The following is a 15,133-nucleotide window of genomic DNA, read 5'->3' on the forward strand; positions in this document are numbered from 1 at the left end:
AGAAGGAACACTGAGGGAGTTACTTTTGTGCTATATCGCATGTCCTGCTCCAATTCTCAGCTAATCAAATTTTTTTGAGCAAAAGAAACCCTCAAAAACAAAAAAAACCCCTCTTCCTCTTGTATAAGCGCAGTAATGCAATGTAAATCATTTACATTTTCATCCCACTGTCATCTGGGTGCTTCGCCGGCCGGAGAATGACATGTGTTACTGATCTGAACTGTAAACAAACGGGGCTTGAAAACAATCGCTGGTGACGGGATGTGTGTTGTGTAACGGTCATTCTCTCTCGCTCGTGCTGTACCCTCTCTGGGCCTCCGTGCGCTGGCGTGCCAGCTGCATCTCCAGATCCTCCCTCTGCTGCCTCAGGAGGTCCCGCTGTCTCTGGAGCTCCAGTGATGAGCCTCGCTGTACCTCCAGCTCGGCGCGCTGGGAGTCCACCTCCTGCTGCAGCCCTGACAGCAGCTTCTCCAGGCGGCTCCTCTCACTGTGAGACACAGAGGTACAGAGAGTTTGTTAAGGTCAGTTGTTGCACAATGATGATCATCATTATCAAAACATTTGATATTTCTTAAAAAAAAAAAAAAAAACAATATCAAGAATCATAACAAACACTTCTTGTATTAATATTACTTTTGGTGAGGTTTCAAAACATTTAAATGTGTTGTTATAATTATAGTGGAAATTTTGCTTCACTTACTTGAGCTATAATAATTCATCTATGGAGGATGAAAAATTACTTAAGTGTGACTAAATAAATAAATCCAGGAATAAATTCATCCGAAAAGTAATTAACAAAATAAAATGAATGTATAAATAAATCTGGGAATTAGTAAGTAAAAATTAAAATAAATAAATGCATAAATAAAAATAATAAATAAATGCATAAATAAAGGAATAAATAAATAAACACAGGAATAAGTAAATACATAGAGAAATAAAATAATAAATAAATGCTGAAATGTAAGTATATGAATGCTTGATTAAACTTTAAAAAGTTGATGAGAAAAGAGAACATAAATAAATAAATAATTTAAATGATTTCTACATTTTACATATATTTTTGAAAAATCTTCTTATAATTTTTTTTCATATTTTCTGTATTTATTTATTTATGACTTTATTTGTGTATTTATCCATGTATTTACGGTTTATTTTTCATCCCCCATGGTTATCATTTGTATTTTTCCAAAACCAACATTTAGAAGCAAAGTCTGGAAAAAATGAAACTGAATACGCAGCTAAATAACTACTTTGAAGCCTCCATACAGTCAAGAAAAAGGATAGTAACTGCAGGACCAGAGTTTACCTGGAGAGGAGCTCCAGTGAGCAGCGGCATCTGCTGCCGTCTCGGAGGCTTTCCTCCAGAGCCTTTTTATCCTCCTGACTGTCCCTCCTTCCTTCCTGGATCTTCTGCTCCAGCTCTCTCCGCTCAGCGTCCCTCTGCTGCAGGTGATCGCGCAGTGTTTCCACCTGCTCCAGCGCAGCGTCCAGACGCCCACGCAGGTCCTGTGGTTTGTAGCGTGACATGTCAGTAAGTTTCTGAAACAGTGGTTCTCAACATTTTTGGCTTCTGAACTCTTAAAGATACAGTTCACCCCAAAATCAAAAATACACATTTTTTTCTCATACCTGTACTGTTTATGAATCTGGATCGTGTTGGTGTTAGTTAAGTTTGTGAGCGTTAAGGCCATAAAGATGTCTGTTTTCTCCTTAATATAACAGAGCTAGATGGCACTCAGCTTGTGGTGCTAAAAGCACCAAAAAATACGTTTGAATAACTCAACAGTGATGTCTCTTTCCAGAAATCATGACGCGGTTACTCAAGATAATCCACAGATGTTGTCATCAGCAGTTTCACATAGGAACTGTTTTCTTTCTACTGAACTACATCTGACAACTGTATCACCACGCAGACGGAAGCGTGCATTGACTCATGGATGAGAGGCTCGTGCTCCTGACTGCACGATGTGCAACCATTAATGGCATCCTCCTCGGCTGAGCTGTAACATTAGTTAGCTCAGTGAGCTAGCAGTAGAAAAAGGCAGACATCTTTACGGCCGATATCTCCAACAATCAGCAACTCACACCGAAAAAATCCAGATTTATAAATAGCATCATACGTAAAAGGAAAAATATGTGTTTTTGATTTCAGGGTGAACTGTCCCTTTAAAATCAATCCATATTTGCTCATTCTAGGTTATGACCTTAGCGTGTACACGAACAGTTCAACCACAGGATGATCAGGCAAAATTTTGAGAAAGTAAACAAAAACAGAATTTCAAAATATATACAGATATTATCTGATTCCTTTCAAGATTTTATAACCTCTAATTCCTTTTGAGTTCCTCCCCTTAGTTTGGGAGCCGCTGCTCCAAAACACAAAAGAAAAGCAAAGACAGACTTTGGACCTGTGTTTGTTTGTGGTGTTTGGAGAGAGCGCTCTGCACGGCCATCAGGGTCGTGTTCCTCAGAGGAGAGCGGACATGAAGAGGTGAGGAGGACACACTCTCAGATCCAGCCGCCTCACCGCCAACCAGCTGGATAACGATATAACGAAAGAGAACGGAATAAACACATTCATCTTCCTGCGTGTTAACCTAATGCATAACCTCACTCAGTCAGTCTGTTTACATGATGCTAGAAAAAGTTGATATATTGTGTTAAACCGACTAAATCTGGACTTTTAAAATACATATAAACACGTTAGTCCGGCTGAAAATGGATTACATCAAAGTTCTCGAAGTCGGATGAACACACCCAGATAATGTAATTGGAAGTCGAGCTATTCCATCATGTAAACATCTCAGTCGGACTTTAACTGAACTCCTAGTGGCCACTTGGCCTCCCTCTGTGTTTAGGGATAGAGGACTGTTCGTAATTTATCAGGAGGGAAGGGCTGCTTCAAAACGGGCAAGGCATTAAAAAAATGTAAGCACTGAGGAGGGAGCTGTTTTTATTTTTGGCTTAGGTGATGAACATACAACTTGAAAAGGTAGTATTTTATATTTGTTCTAAATAAAAAGAAATTACACTCCTGCTCTGATGAAGAAAGTATAGTCCCACAACACCGGCATGGAATCTAAGCGATGAACTGTTGTAGACGGGGCTGCAGCAAAACATATTTTTGTCACCTAAAAAAATCAGCCTCAGTGTAAGTGTACACTATATTTGAATATATTCTCCTCTTTATCTTCCACAGCAGCTGATGGAGGCAGCGGTAGAGCAGCAACTCTGCCGTTTAGTGCCATTAAGTCTGGTGTTTTTGATAGAACGGCTTCAAATCGCCGTCGGTAGGGCTGTTTTATGGTAAAATATTCTAAATATAGTGTAGGCTTTACTTAAACGGATATTGATTTTTTTTTAGTAGGTTTAAAACTACTCAATGAAGGCAGAGTTTGCTCGGCACCTTTTGATTATATGTGCACGACGGCCGTTTTCTACCCCAAAGTTATTGCAAATAAATAGTTATGATTGTGATTCAGTCTTTATCATAGACTGTATAAATAATATTGGTTTATAGTAGCTGGCTGAAAAAAGGGAATATCTCCACCTTCCGTGGCAAAGTAGGACAAAACTGTCAATAAATGTCCCCTTGTGCTTGTATACTGGGACAAGGACATTAGTCCAATTAAAGGCCCTAATCTCGAGCTACGACTGCAGCTTGACTAAACTGTGTGTGTAAACGTACAGAGTGTGTTGTTTTGTTCTAACCTGGTGAACGTGACATAAAACCTTCTGGAGAGCTCGGATCTCTGAGTGGAGGACCTCCATCTCTGCTTTGTCCTCTGTTCTCCTCGTCTCCTGAGCAGGAAACCATTAAGGTCAGATAAGCAGCATACAAAGAGCAAGCCTGACATTCTCCAGACTGCAGCCCCTCTAGACAAGGAAGTCGTGGAGTTTATCAAGCCCGGGGTCCAGACTACAACCCAATTTAACCACCCGTCTATCTACCACCTCCCAGGCATGATTCCCAGGGTCCCACCATCCTGTCCAGACTGATCTGCATGGTGTTGAGGCTGGAATCCTTCTCGCTGTTCTGGCTGCGGAGGTGGTTCACCGTGTCAGTCAGCTGCAGGATCCTACGCAGGTAAGCATGTAAACGGACAAAAAGAAACACGAACTGTTTCATTGACACCGACATTGACACTATTAACACTATCAACACTATCATATTCTCCACATAAAATCATGCCGTTAACAATGCCTGATGAGATCAAAAGCCAGCTAACGTTTTTAATACAAAGGCACCGACATTCCTGCTGTCCTCTGACTGAAGCGCAATAGAGAGAAGTCACTGAAAATAGCTTGTTGTGCAGGATTTTAATGATCGTCGCCTACGCAGACTTCTGGAGTTCCATACAGGGGATTTCATTTGGTCTGCTTTTCAATCATACTGTAGGACGAATTTGAACTTTGCTGTTTATTAAACAATTGCACTATAGTTGACTTCACGCCCAGAATTTCAGTTTCAGTTTATGCATTTTTCATCCCAAGAGTCCTGTTTGGCAGTGCTGAGGACTAAAAATGACATAAATATCAACAAATAAATATACATACAAATATATACTGGGATGAATACATAAATAAATGCAGAAACAACTAAATGCAGAGGTTAAGAACTCCTATCTAATTAACATATAAAGCCACATTTACAAAAAATAAATGAATGGAGTTGTACAAAAATGTAGAAATAAATGAAGGTATTTCTTTATGTATTTATGTCCTGTTTGATAAACAACTTTAATTAATTAATTTTTGCATTTATCTATTTATTGCCATGTTTATTCCAAATGATTCATTTATTTGTTATTTCATCTACTTATCCAGGCATCTAATTATTCAATCATGTACTTATTTATTTTTTAATGTATTAATTGTATAATAATAATTGTATTTTCACATTTATTTATTAATGTATTATTTTATTTATTTCTGATTTTTTTAATGCATTTGCTTATTGCTATCTTTACTTATTCATTTATTCTATTAATTTGTATAATTATTTGATTTTATGTATTGTATTTATTAATTTATCCTTGTATTTGTTCATACATTTATTTGTTGATACTTTACTTATTTTTCATGTTCTAAAAGCTAGACCAATCTCTAAACCGCAAAAAAAAAAATCATGGCTTTGGGGTTTGTGCTGTACGTCCAAGGTGTAGGTTTCAGGGGTGACTTAAAATGTTCTTAATCAAACAATAACTTTCAGTACTGAGTCCTAAATTCATGGTGAAAACTGCACTGATGTTGGAGAGATAAGTTGAGTGATGACTTGCCTCGCTGTCGTTTCAGTAAAACAAGCATCCAGCTGCTCTTAAACTAAATGCTGTTTTGTCTTATTTCATTTTGGCTGCAATTTTCAACAGAAAGGAAGGAAACTCTGTGTGATAAACAGGTCTGGAGAATTTGGGGATGACTCTACCTGGAGTTAAGCTCAATTTTCTCTGCATCCCAGCGACCCTGAAGCTGCATGGCCTCTTTCAGCCTTTCCTTCAGCTGCCTCTCCAGTGCGGACATCCCCACACCGCTGGAGGTGCTCTCCTGCGTCACTCTGGCCTCAAAGTTCATGCAGGCAACATGCAGCTGCCGGCTGGCAGCGACACACTCGCCGCGCATATCAGACAGCGTCCTGTTGAACAGAATCATTTACATTAGGATTTACAGAACATATCAAAACATGTGAATGCTCTGAAAGTTTAAGGACACATGACATGCTGTTTTTTGTCCCTACAGTTGTGAGCCATTAGTGGAACTTAAAAACTGTCTGCTTGCATTTGAAGAGGATTGATGTCTGTAGCGTTTAAGCTCTGGGATCAGCGCTCACTTTGAAGTGTCTTCAGTTTAAATTACAGCACTGTCCGCTGTCTATGAGCTGAGCAATCATTATTAAAGCAAATGACTCGTCAGTAGTGGTTCAACATGACCGAGGGCGAGTCTTAGAGAGACCAAGCTCTGTCCTGATGGATGATTTCAACAGTGAGACTAGACACCTTAAGCCATGTGTCCCCCCAGTGAGGAAACAATGAGCAGGGGGACCCGCGACCCTGTTGACCTGCTCCACTTTGATCCCTGGCTGAGAGAGATGGATTTTGGTTGCAGCCGTGAGTGTGAGACGCAGGAGAGGTGGGGGTTCTTGTGGGATCCTGAATCGCTGGAGGGATTCTGGCAGAGCGCCACGCTCACCTGTCAGTGAAAGTCCTTAGCTGGGTGAAAGTGCTCCGCAGGGAAGCAGCCTGGCGCCACAGAGCTCTGACACGAGCCTGTTCACGACTCAGCCGGGAGGCGCACGTCTGCAGAGAGGAGCACACAACAAGGGGACGAGGGTGGGTGGTAAAGGGCTGCTCGCAGCAAACGATGGCACCCATCATTTTATTGTGATACCAAACAGATGCGATACTGGAACTCCTGGACTCACACTGGCACACATACAAATAATTGGATTTCCCTGAATCAACAGATGTAGCCCATTTACAGCACAAACGCCAGATTGTTTGCACAAAATTTTCCTCCCCCTCAGCAGTTGGAATGTTTTCACAGGAAACAACAACTCAAAAATCATAGCAATGAAACGAACAGGGAATGAGAGCGAATTGACAAAACTGGCCATGAATGGAATTCCTACCCCATGTGAACTCAACAGGACTTTAATTGCACAATCTCTGTGCAGAGAGGGATAAACTTGAGCTTTCCCTGTTGCTTTTCTGACTCAAGCACTTCATTCTTGCGGTTTTTCTCACCTCTTGCTCTCTGCGCAGACGGGTATCACACAAGTCAACGTCTTCGCGAGCTTTCCACAGGCTCTCTGTCAGCCCCTGGTTGACGGTGCCTGCCTGCTCCAGTTGTTCACGCAGCAGAGAGTTGACTTGGCTGAGGCTGGCACACCTGGAAATAACATTATTTATTAAAACATAATAACACTGAGGGACTATTTGGCATTTCACCTCTGAGAAACGACTCTCATGACACCCTCCTATAACGCTTCCACAGCACTCAAACGCTGTCATTCATAACGCCAGCGTATCACTCTCACATCTGCAGCCTTCAGATCCTCCCGTGCCAACTACAGGGTGAACATGTGAGACAGTTTTATAACGTCTGTGTCAACTTAGATGTAATATCAACCAGATCTGCCTGCAGAGTCATTTACAAAAACGTTTACATCATTCTCACACTAAACACACACCCTGTTACAGTAAAGCACGCCACAATGACTACGTTTACATGCACGCAAACATTTCACTATTATTATTAATCTGATGCTGAATGCTTTAGTGTGACTGTAGCCTTTTCTGATTAAGACATGTGGGATGTGATGGTATTATTCAGATTTCAGGAGCTCTCTTTGGGCATAAATAGCGCACTCTGAATATGCATTGCAATTGGGGGTTTTACTGCAGTTTACTACACACGGCCTCTTTTCTGATTATGGTCAGCTCTTTGCTGTTCACCAACTAACTCACCAAAAGTTTGCAAAGCTGAGGTAGAGATGCATGACAAAAAAGAAAACCCTCCACCACATTTGTGGTTGGAAGAAGAAACACACCTACTTTTAAACATTTTGAAACAGGTGAATATATATGCTTAAATATTGCAACAGTGACCTTTTCAAGAGGGTTGTTGAAGGAATGAAAGAGGAAGGTTGTGTTTATATGATCAATCGGGTCTGCCACCAAGAAAGAAATCCTGATTTGACACATAGATGCAAAATGGCACAATCGGGTCCAAACATTCCTCTTTTTCCTATTTTGACGTGTCTTTTATTTGTGGAGGCCTGCCACGATAAAACATCTACTGCAACAAATTTTCTATTTTTGGAGCTAGATCCTTCATTAGGTACGCTATTGGAAGATATATAATGATTGGTTATGCATTGCACCATGCTCTCAGAGTGCAGCACGTGCTTGACCAATTACTGGTCTAAAAGTTTGCATTCACTGCCCCTGTAGCAGCCGCTCCTCTAATGCATTGAAGTGATGTGTTATCATGAAAAGTTCTGCTGACGCTGCATTCATGGGACCACAAAAATGTTTGTATTTAGAGAAGGGACACAGAATGATTGAAAAAAAAAGAAAAAGCGACACACACAAGATAAAAAAGGGAAATTTGCTCCCCAAACCCCCTCAGTCATCAGCTACAACCACACAAAAGCCCCTTTGACACTACCCGTTCAAGGCGGGAATATCATGCCATTATGTCGTCTTGCCGTTCTATATAAAAGTTTCATTCACAGAACTGAGGGACAGAGTTGTCTTGCTTTAGAGCCGGCAACAGAGGTAGTAACTGCGTCGCAACAATGTCTGTGTAAAAGGGACAGCGGGCAGGACGTGAACATGGGCAGGATGGATGTCACGTTTTGATGCCATGTTATGTGTGCGACCCATCGCAGGAAATTTAAAAAGCAGCTAGCAGCAGTTAGTAGCTAAGTCAAAGAAGAAGAAGAGCGGCTGGAAATGTCCGCACATTGGGAAAAACAATGAGGTCAGGAAGTTCCTTGCCCTCTGAGCAGAGAACGAGATCAGATTCCGAGGGAAACACTGGAATATGTATGACTGCATGTAAACAAAAATATTAGTGGAATATTCATTTGAATTAGCACTATAAACAGCTTAGAAGGAATATTGTATTTTTCAGAATATGAGCAAAATCTGAAATATATTCTGCATGTAACACAGTCTTTGCTGTGTTTAGTTATCTGTCTGAGAGAAAGCCAAGCTCATGTTTACATGCTTTGGATGATATCCTGTTTAAAGTGAACTGAGACGCTGTAATCCCAATAATTAGCAAAAACATGTTGGTGGTTGTAGACTTAATCTCTACGTTGCACTTCTTTAACAAAGTGCCTCAGTGGGTAGAGCTCTGCAGTGGGTGATATTTTAGGCAGTAAAAACGATCAGGTCTCTGCCATGGGCATTTCAAATAAAGTTCCATAACTGTATAAATCACAGGGCATTAAAACCTGGCCTCCGCTGCGGAGGTTGGCCCACACTTAATGTGAGGCATCATTAAAATGCTTTGGAGAAAAGAGCCAGCATAGTCCCACTAATTTTCTCTGACAAATTGGATACTGTGATTATCTGCCAAGGGGCAGGTTCTGCCTTCTCCCTGCAGCAGGGGCAGGGAAACGCAGCAGGAGGAACTGCTGGGAACATCTCTGCTCTCCACATTTCTCAGAAATATTTCGGCACGATCTCTGCTTCTCAACAAGAAACAGAGAAATAAAAAAAGAAAATTCTAACAGGTTTATCCGTGAATTTACGGCTCCGAGTCGGCAGCCAAATAGCAGCTCCCTGCTGCTGCAGATGATTTCTGGAATCTAAACTTTGTGCACTTCTTTCTAAAACTCAAAAATATGTAAAACTTGTGAATACAGAAGCTGTACACGTTTCTCTGATGTCCATCACTCACCTCCTCTGCTCCTCCTCCAGCTGAGCAGACTTATTCTGGATCGCCATGTTGAGATCCTGCTCTGTGCGCTGCTGACGCTGCACTGAGTCCAGGTGGGCCTGCAGCTGAACACACACACACACACACACACACCCACACACACACACACACACACACACACACACACACACACACACACACACACACACACACACACACACACACACACACACACACACACACACACACACACACCACCACAAATACTGGCATCGTCAACACTTCAGTTAATGGCAGCAGTAGTAAATATGCAGTTACCTAATATTTATAAAGCAACATAATTTGAGTGGAAATGTGCTTTTCCAAATATTCTCTGTGGAGATCACTCAGCCAAGAATAATATTTAGATGAATTAAATAAAAGCACTAATCTTATTCATGAAATGAAAAATTCATGTTTTACCTTTAGTTTTGCACGGCTGCTTTACTGCTAAATGAAACATCCCCCTCCAGACACATTTTAATATTCAAAAAATACTCACACTAATACTCTGAACATTTATATCTATCAACGGTGCTTCTTAAAGGTGATGCAGCTACGTAGACGTACCAACAGTCTCATCTTCTCAGACTCGGAGGTTTTCTCCAGCACCTTCTCTTCTAGCTCCCCACATCGCTTCTTGTACTGAAGAACCTAAAACAAACACACGGTGCAAAGCTGACCCAAAGGAATTTTGACTTTGAACTCAAAATTCACATTTTTTCATGTGTAAATTCACAATTTACACATGAAAAACTGTGAATTTTGAGTTCTTTTTTATTCACATAATCACCTTGGTTTGAAGCTTCTGAACAAGTTGTGCTTGTCTCTGCTGGGCCTCCTGGAAGGCCTGCAGTTTTTGCCTGTAAGCTCTCTCATTGTTCAGCCCTCCTGGTGGGATGCTGTCCTGGTCGGAGTCCACTGCTGACTGCAGCATCAGCATCTGATCCAGCTGGATGGAGTGGAAACAAATAGGGTGATCACAATAACAGAATTTTAAACTTCTGCAAAATACTAGTATAAAAAACGTCATGAAAGCACCACGACTAGTGCATTATTTGCAACTGCTATCTGCCGCATCTCAAGGTCTGATTCACAAAAGATACATTAATATACCTGGGCAAAGTTTTGCAGTTGAGTGCCCCTTTTCTGCATATGATTGCAATTATCCATGTGGCAAAGTATAAATGTTGCCTTTGCACCGAGAACACAGTCGGCAGAAAATGTCGGAGAGGAAAAAGAGAACTGAAATTTTCAGATGGCGAGCTACAGGTCCCGTCCATCAAGGTGCTGGTGCATTTCTGCCAGAAAGAAACTGTATTTGGGATTTAGTATCCCAGTCTGTTAGTGGTTTTAATTGCAAATCTTCAGACTGTACACTTGAAGTGTGGACTAAAGATTTGAAGCAAAGGACAAGAGGATTGACTAAACCAATCTAAAGACCCACAGTATTCATTCAGAGTGAGGGTTGCACAAAACATGGCTACATATAAAGATAGGGTAACGGTATTAACTCTTTGAAACCTGAGCAAATTGTTTTCATTTCTTTCAAAAACGTGGGGAGAAGGACACTAACAACTTAACAAGGCAAGGTCCAAAAATATATAAATAAAAGATTTTTTATATTTTTGATATATAATTATAATAAATACAGTTTTCTGATCATTTTCCCTATTTTTCTTTTTTTTGGAGGGGGGGGGTGCATTTTCTAATAAAGCTCATTTTTAGGCATTTTTTCATCATCCTTTATTTATCACCTGCAATTTGGAGGACATTTCTTACTGAGTTCGACATTGCCTTTTTTACCAAGTTTTGGGAAAAAGACATCAAACCAATTTGTCCAGGTTTCAAATGGTAAAATAGCTTATAAAAGGCATCTGAATGCTGCACAATAAAACTTATGTTAATCCAAGTTTCAAAGGGTTAATGTCGATGGAACTTCCAAGTACAGTATGTTTGTATATTGGTGTTAATACATGATGGTTGCATCTGTCAACTGCATCTAAAACAAAGCCTCAGACTGCTCGTTCTCATTGTGGAATCTCATATCCTCTCCCATATCTGAGATCCAAATGTCCCGTAACCTCTCAACCTCACACAACCTAAACTCCCCCTGCACCACCCACTCTCTATGCTGGTGCCAGACACCCTGTCCTCACTAATACAAACCACATGGCCCCAGAGCGCTACAACACACTGCGTGCCTCCAGCTGCCCTCGCCGACTTCTCATTTAAAAAGAGAGGAAGAGAGCAAGAGTGAGGGAGCCCCCTCCCCTGCAACACACTCCAAACCACCATCCAAGCCCTTCAAATCAACCCTGCGACCCACTCCCTCCCACCTCTCCTCTGTACCTCATCTCTTCTCTGGGTGCTTAATCTCTCCAGCAGGCTCCAAGAGAGCCAAGACAATAGTCTCACTGTTCAACACTGAGCCCCGCCACTTTGCCACCATTATTAACACATTTTCAAATGCCCTTTTCAGAGTTTTATACTACAAACTACACTCACGGCCATCATGCACTTGGCTCTGTGCTTTTTTTGGTGTTTTTTCTTCGAGGACCTGGAGAGCACAAAAGCTTCTTTTACTGCCCGTTGTTGAGGTGACAGCTTTAGGGACTGAGAAGGGAGGAACTACATGGGCGGAGTGTTTGAAACACAGAACTGCAGCAGCTGTGTTTAAAGGGACTCCTGGAAACAGCTGTGCGCGGAGCTTTAGTGATTATGCATCTTTTCAAGTATTTTGGCACAACTATAGCAATAACAGTGACTTACTAACAAGCATGCTCTTTATAAATACACCTTGAATAAAAAGGCCACAGCACACAAGGTTTATTACAGCACATGAGCACACTCTACATTTTGATCCATATTAGGGGGTCTAATGCTGTTGGGGAATTGGGAAAAGGGACCACAGCACAGCTGAGACCGTGCTGTACGACAGCAAGTCATGAAAACATACCAACACTAAATCAAACTTAACCTCATAACAGGAGACTCACACATACAAAAGGTTCAGTTATTCCACATATTTACCACCAATAAGACTCCAGATGAGAGCACAGTCAACACCACGGTCCAAATGAACCCTTTTAGGTGCACTGGTGCAACCACCCACCACTATTACCTCTGTTTAAATGAACCATATTTGCACATCATTAAGTTAGTGTTAAAATGAATTAAATGATTAGGTAACAATGCAGGATTCAGATAAAGGCCAGAGTTGTTTCAGCTGATAATGTACTGTATAATAAACATGAAGCATATGGTATCTTAGTGTATTAAATGCTGGCTCTGCTTTCAAGTTTTAGAAGATGCGTGTCCACATCCCTTCAGTGAAAACCTGATTCAATGACGGAGAATCCTGCCGAGAAAGTTGCTATTTCAGCATCAACAATTGGCTACACTGCAAAGCAACCCGAAGATGGAAGACGGACTCAACAAATCGGCGACACGATACACGATTCGCACTCCTGCCGCCAGTTTCATATTACTTTAGTGTGGAACGGTTGACGGCAGAGATTTGTAGCAATGCACCAAATTAAAAATAATGTAGAAGGCTGCTAGTGAGTAAACAAAGATGTAAAAAGTCCAAAATTTGACTTTGTAAATGTTTCATGAGGAAGAAAATACTTCCAACATGTTTTTAGGCCTCAAGGATGCACACAAAAAGAGTTTTGGTTGAAACACTGAATGTAAACGTAACTTTGTTTATTTCAAAGAGAACTTGTTCTTTGGGGTTTTCCTGCAATGCCTTTAATGATTTATATGCCCAAACAAATGAGCAAATAATCAAATCACCACAAATGGCACAACGTGAAATTTGGGATAACGGAGACACAAACTCTGTGTAGTCTTTCTAAAATGAAAGACATCATTAGAAAAGACAACTTGAAGAGACATACCAACCTCCCTGGAGCTGGAAGATCATGCAAATTACACAAATATTGCAAAAGTTGTGACATTATGCTGTATGTATTTGCCCATATATACAATGTGTATCACACAGCTCTGTTCCAACCACTGTTGTATGCTACACCCTCAAAAATACAGAAATATCACCTCCTCATGCGACGTTTTGGACCCAGGCCCTTCTTCAGACATAAAACAGGGCAGAGATGCGCCACATTTGTGCCCGTATGGACCAATCACCTGACAGGTCGCGTGAGTCTAAAATTCAAAGGTGCCTACAAATAAACATGTGACATACTATGAATATGAGGCATCAAATACTCTACATAAGAGCCATGAGACAAAATATTATACAAATGTGAATAAAATACAAATAATACTAATATTCATAATAATGAAAATGAGAGAAATACTGATGCTACTGAAAATATGCTGATTCAGTTGAATAATGATAATAATACTAATAATGTAGACTACACCCTCCCCACCTTGCTGTGCACTCAGTGACCAGGTGTCCCTGGCAACCCCTGAGGGTCCCTGCCCTGCCCTGCTGAGGACGGTTGTTTGCACGTTTTCATGCATAGCTGCAGTGTGTGGGCTTCTCGCCAGCGCCGCGCCCATGCTCCTCACACTACAGAGGGGACGCTTTTTTTTATTGTTTCTCCCCAGTCAGCTGTAAAGCAGGAGGCCGGAGGCTGCTCTGGATTAGCCATGCTCCGTGCAGGAAGCTCCCAAGAGGGCGCCATAACAGTGCGCTGTGGAGACCCCCACCTCCACTGAACTCCCCTGCACCACCATCGCTCTGTTTGCATCATTTAATCTCATCACCCTCATCTCCAAGTTAGTTTGAACTCGTTGTTCTTCTCAACACACCCATCCATTGGTGACTGTAAAAAGGCAAAAGAGAGAGGCCAGTAATCCCAGTCCTCCATCTGCCCAAACTCAGGGGCTTACAGGGCTTACTGGGGGCCTAGAAGTGTGCTCACTGAACACCCTCGCTATTTACGATCTGCGTCGGAGTACAATCACTCTCCAGCAGCCTCCGCGGCCCCCTAAAGTGGGCTGAGCCCAAATTCATTGTAGCACGACTCTTTGAGGTCTTCTACTGCCATTTTGCAATAATATTCAAGATGCAATTTATACAAAAACAGCCTTTTTGTCATGGTATGTTTTATGCCTCCATATGGTTGCTGTGTTTCCTTTTCTTTTCTTTTTTTTCATTTCCAAGTATCTGTGTCCCGAGCCCTGCTTATGTTTCCAAAGTAAAAGTCTTTTCAGCCTCTTAAAATGTGCTTTGAATTAGCTTTTTATATTTCTTGATATTTATGATTTGTGCCACTCCTTGTATTGTCTCTTTTGATAAATATTTCAAACAACATCAAGGGATAATCTCGCTTTGATTCATCTGCCAACAAGCAACAAGAGAATCATTTTCAAGGCCCTTGTGAAGGCTTTGGTGTTTGGGCCAGAACTTGCTGCCTTGCTCATGTGGTAGATCAAAATCCAATCCATTTCACTTACCAAGTTATGATTATAATATTCTCTCACTGACCGATTGTCACAACATTTGGAGATCTAATAAGTCACCAGTATCTGATTCTTCAACTGCTCTTTTTTGAGTGTTTTAGATCACTTTAGTTTTAATTTCTGAAGTCGATTTTCTCCTCTGTTACTGTATAACACTGACATGATGGATCAATGCCTGTTTATCTACACACAGTTACATTTCCAGGCACATCCAGCAACATTTTCAGCTTCCTTTCTGTCTTTCTTTGACTCAGCCAGAGTGAAATCT

General features: G+C 41.2%; 1 protein-coding gene across 2 annotated transcripts in view; it reads right to left on the reverse strand.

The window, feature by feature from the left end:
- Window positions 1-15,133, reverse strand: part of crocc2 (ciliary rootlet coiled-coil, rootletin family member 2) — a 46,700-nt gene that overhangs the window by 23,081 nt on the left and 8,486 nt on the right. For both annotated transcript variants that reach the window (XM_088078094.1, XM_042483944.2), the window contains exons 4-14: window positions 10,223-10,381; window positions 10,000-10,083; window positions 9,412-9,515; window positions 6,744-6,888; window positions 6,190-6,296; window positions 5,429-5,635; window positions 3,986-4,082; window positions 3,715-3,804; window positions 2,412-2,540; window positions 1,310-1,509; window positions 305-487 (exon numbers count right to left, since the gene is read on the reverse strand). In XM_088078094.1, coding sequence (XP_087934220.1) covers window positions 305-487; window positions 1,310-1,509; window positions 2,412-2,540; window positions 3,715-3,804; window positions 3,986-4,082; window positions 5,429-5,635; window positions 6,190-6,296; window positions 6,744-6,888; window positions 9,412-9,515; window positions 10,000-10,083; window positions 10,223-10,381 — 1,505 coding nt within the window. The remainder of the gene's footprint in view (window positions 1-304; window positions 488-1,309; window positions 1,510-2,411; window positions 2,541-3,714; window positions 3,805-3,985; window positions 4,083-5,428; window positions 5,636-6,189; window positions 6,297-6,743; window positions 6,889-9,411; window positions 9,516-9,999; window positions 10,084-10,222; window positions 10,382-15,133) is intronic.

Source organism: Plectropomus leopardus, chromosome 5 (assembly GCF_026936395.1).
Source record: "Plectropomus leopardus strain MGB_pleo_1.0 chromosome 5, ASM2693639v1, whole genome shotgun sequence".
Classification (NCBI taxonomy): domain Eukaryota; kingdom Metazoa; phylum Chordata; class Actinopteri; order Perciformes; family Serranidae; genus Plectropomus; species Plectropomus leopardus.